We start from the raw sequence: 3,463 nt of genomic DNA on the forward strand, positions 1-3,463 counted from the left end.
TTCAAATTTCTCAATTTTCTCTCCTAATGCATCTAAGCACAAACGATAATTGTTTTTAGGTTATGATCTTATAATATATCATCACGTACAATTAATTTATTGACCATTTGTTAAAAACTAAAATTTTTGAACAAATGTGTTAATTTCAAGAATTAATTTGAATTTGATTATAAAAAATTTAATGGGAAATATTTTAATTTCCAAAAACATGAATTCACTCTCCAGTCTCTCAGTCTCCCCTAATTATATAAAACCTGTTCTTAATTTGACAAATTTCCCCCCTCCATCACGTTTCCAAGAATCCCGTCATTCTAAGAATTGAATTTCTAACTTCATTTAATTCCCTTCCTTTCAATCTCCGGCCATCTCCGGAGCAAGCCATTTCTCCGGCGAATCGCCGCCGACTTACGATCTCATGCGGCGGCACTATCTCTCCTTCCTCTTCGTAGCACTGAAACGACCGTGATCTTCCGGAGAAATTCTCGGGAATATTCACGGGAACCGATTTGTTCTTCATCTTCTCTACAGGTTGTTTCTTTTTCCTCTTGGATTTGTTGAAATCGGAGAATTTCGAGTGTTGGTGAGTGTTGTAAATATTGGTATCATCGAGTCCTTTTATTGAAATTCCGGCAGCATTTGTTTCGAAGAAGAGATCTGATTCTTGGAATTCGTCGGCCATGTGAAGAAGAGAAGGAATCGAACGTGCGGTTTGATTGAATGGGAATGAATGGATGGGGAGCGAATTGGAATTTATAGGGGAAGTGGGAGGGGAATCTGAACCGTGGAGGTTACTCCACTGCTTCTCGTTGTATGAGTTTGAGTGTGGCCCCGGCTTTCTTATAATCTTGTTAAATGAAACTTATTTTTTCCCACTATATAAATTTTTGGGATATTCATAAGAATATTATATGATTATTGAAAATTAAAGTAAATAATTTTATTTTTTATTTACTAAGTAACAACTAAACTAAAAATAAGGTTATTTTCGATTTCGAGTGCGATTTTATTTGTATCAAACACTCACGTAGTTTTAGTTTTGGTTATAAATACGAAGTGTATATATATATATATATATATATATATATATATATATATATATATATATATATATATATATATATATATATATATATATATATATATATATATATATATATATATACTAGCCCTTACCCGCACCAAACGACGGGTGTGAATGACAAATCTAACTTTGACGTTATTTTTAACATTATACATCAAATAACCGATAAAAATAAACGACAATGTTCTGCGAAGATAGGTGGTTTCTGCTTTTTGGTAGGTTAATTTTTACGGTTAGAGGTTTGATTCGAAAGAAATGAGTAGTTACTTTTCGGTAATGGATAATTATTTTCAGTGAATAGTTTCTTTTCGGCAAGTTATTTTTTTTTAATAGTTTATTTTTAAAAAATGTCATATAATAAACAACATTCATTCCGTCAACGAATATTTTCATTTCAGAGATCTTTTTCTTTGAGAGTTTAGTTTTAGGGTTGGGTTTTGAGGTTTAGGATTTACACTTTGAGGTTTATTGTTTAGAGTTTAAATTACAAAACAAACACAAATATTATGCGAATATCTTCAACAATTTTTATGTTATGGATATCCGATATTATATATATATATATATATATATATATATATATATATATATATATATATATATATATATATATATATATATATATATATATATATATATATATATAGGGAAATCTCCAATAAAATCCTAAAATTTTGGCCGAGTTTACGTTTTAGTCCTAAATTAGTTTTTGTTTACGAAAAAGTCCTAAAAACCGGCAAAAACTTGCATTTTTACCCTTTTTGACCGGTTGGAACCGGTAACAAATTAACTTGGGACTATTTTATAAATTGAACCAAAATATTGGGACTTCTCCGCAAAAAAAATATTAGGACTTTCCTGGAAACAAAAACTTTATTATTATTATTATTATTATTATTATTATTATTATTATTATTATTATTATTATTATTATTATAATATTAAAAATATAAACAAGTGTAATAATTTTTAAATTCGTTATTATTAATATTTTTAATAATACATATAAATACACTTAAATAAATATTAAAGAAATTTTTTAAAGGTGAAAGTGGTGGTGATGGTAATGTTTTAACATTGAAATCATGAATATATGCTTGTATGTTCTCATTTTGTATATGATCATTTGACATTTCTTATTATTGTTTTCATTCAGAATATTAACACTTAACAATTTAAAAGAAGTTGCCTATTTGTAAAATTGTTTATAAATAGTTTAAGATAAAAAATTTCTCACTTTGTATATAAAATCTTTTAAGGTAGAAATATTTATTTTCAAATCCAACAAATCCACTATAAATATTTACATTGGTTACCAGTATCAAATTTCATAAGTATTAATTACAATATCTTATTTAATATAAATTAATATGACTTGTTTTGCTTTATCACATTATATTTGCTATTTTCTCAATAAAACCACATGAATAAAATAATGAAAAAGTGCAAAACACATGTTGGTAATTCAAATACTTACACATAAGACATATACACATAGCACTACTCATTATTTATTAACAATTTGAAAAATCGCTAACTTCTTTTAAATTGTTAATCGTTAATATTTTGAATTAAAAACAATAATAACAAACTTGGAATGACCAAGTTAGAATATACAAATAAACATTCATGATTTCAATGTTTAAAGAATTATCATCCGTTCCACCTTCACCCTTAAACAATGTCTTTAATATTTTTTCATTTAAATGTATATATATCTATTTTTAACAATACTAATAATAACAAATTGGAAAAGTAGTATACTTATTTATATTTTTAATAAAATAATAATAATAGTGATAATAATAATAATAATAATAATAATAATAATAATAATAATAATAATAATAATAATAATAATAAGGTTTTTGTTTGCAGAAAAACCCTAATAATAATAATAATAATAATAATAATAATAATAATAATAAAGTTTTTGTTTGTAAGAAAGTCCTAATATTTTGTTTTTTTGCGGAGAAGTCCTAATATTTTGGGTCAGTTTATGAAATAGTCCAAAATTAATTTGTTACCGGTTTCACCCGGTCAGAATGGGTCAAAATGCAGGCTTTTACCGGTTTTTAGGACTTTTTCGTAAGCAAAAATTAATTTAGGACTAAAACATAATCCGAGTTAAAATTTTAGGACTTTATTGGAGATTTCCCATATATATATATATAATAGGTAACCTTCGTTTGTGAGGGAGGGAATGTTACTGTAGTTAAAAGTACAAGTCTTCATCCACAATATTCAAGGATGGCAATGCATAAATTACATATTTAACAATTCCATTTTATATAATACGTCACTTACAACCCTTTATTTTGTAAATGTTATTTTCATCCTTAACTTTTTCCTAATTTGTAAATACATTTTATACCCCTCTAT

At 26.0% G+C, this 3,463-nt stretch overlaps 1 protein-coding gene across 1 annotated transcript; it reads right to left on the reverse strand.

The window, feature by feature from the left end:
• Positions 1 to 286: 286 nt before the first annotated feature.
• LOC145012416 (protein S40-3-like) lies at positions 287 to 679 on the reverse strand. The gene has a single exon (XM_078971226.1). The coding sequence runs from the start codon at positions 677 to 679 to the stop codon at positions 287 to 289; it is 393 nt and encodes a 130-aa protein (XP_078827352.1).
• Positions 680 to 3,463: the final 2,784 nt, after the last annotated feature.

The sequence above is a fragment of the Lactuca saligna genome, chromosome 1 (genome assembly GCF_052625555.1).
Source record: "Lactuca saligna cultivar CGN05327 chromosome 1, ASM5262555v1, whole genome shotgun sequence".
Classification (NCBI taxonomy): domain Eukaryota; kingdom Viridiplantae; phylum Streptophyta; class Magnoliopsida; order Asterales; family Asteraceae; genus Lactuca; species Lactuca saligna.

Bases quoted from the DNA above. Each gene is read 5' to 3' on its own strand.
- LOC145012416 (XM_078971226.1), bottom strand. From the start codon at position 679: ATGGCCGACGAATTCCAAGAATCAGATCTCTTCTTCGAAACAAATGCT.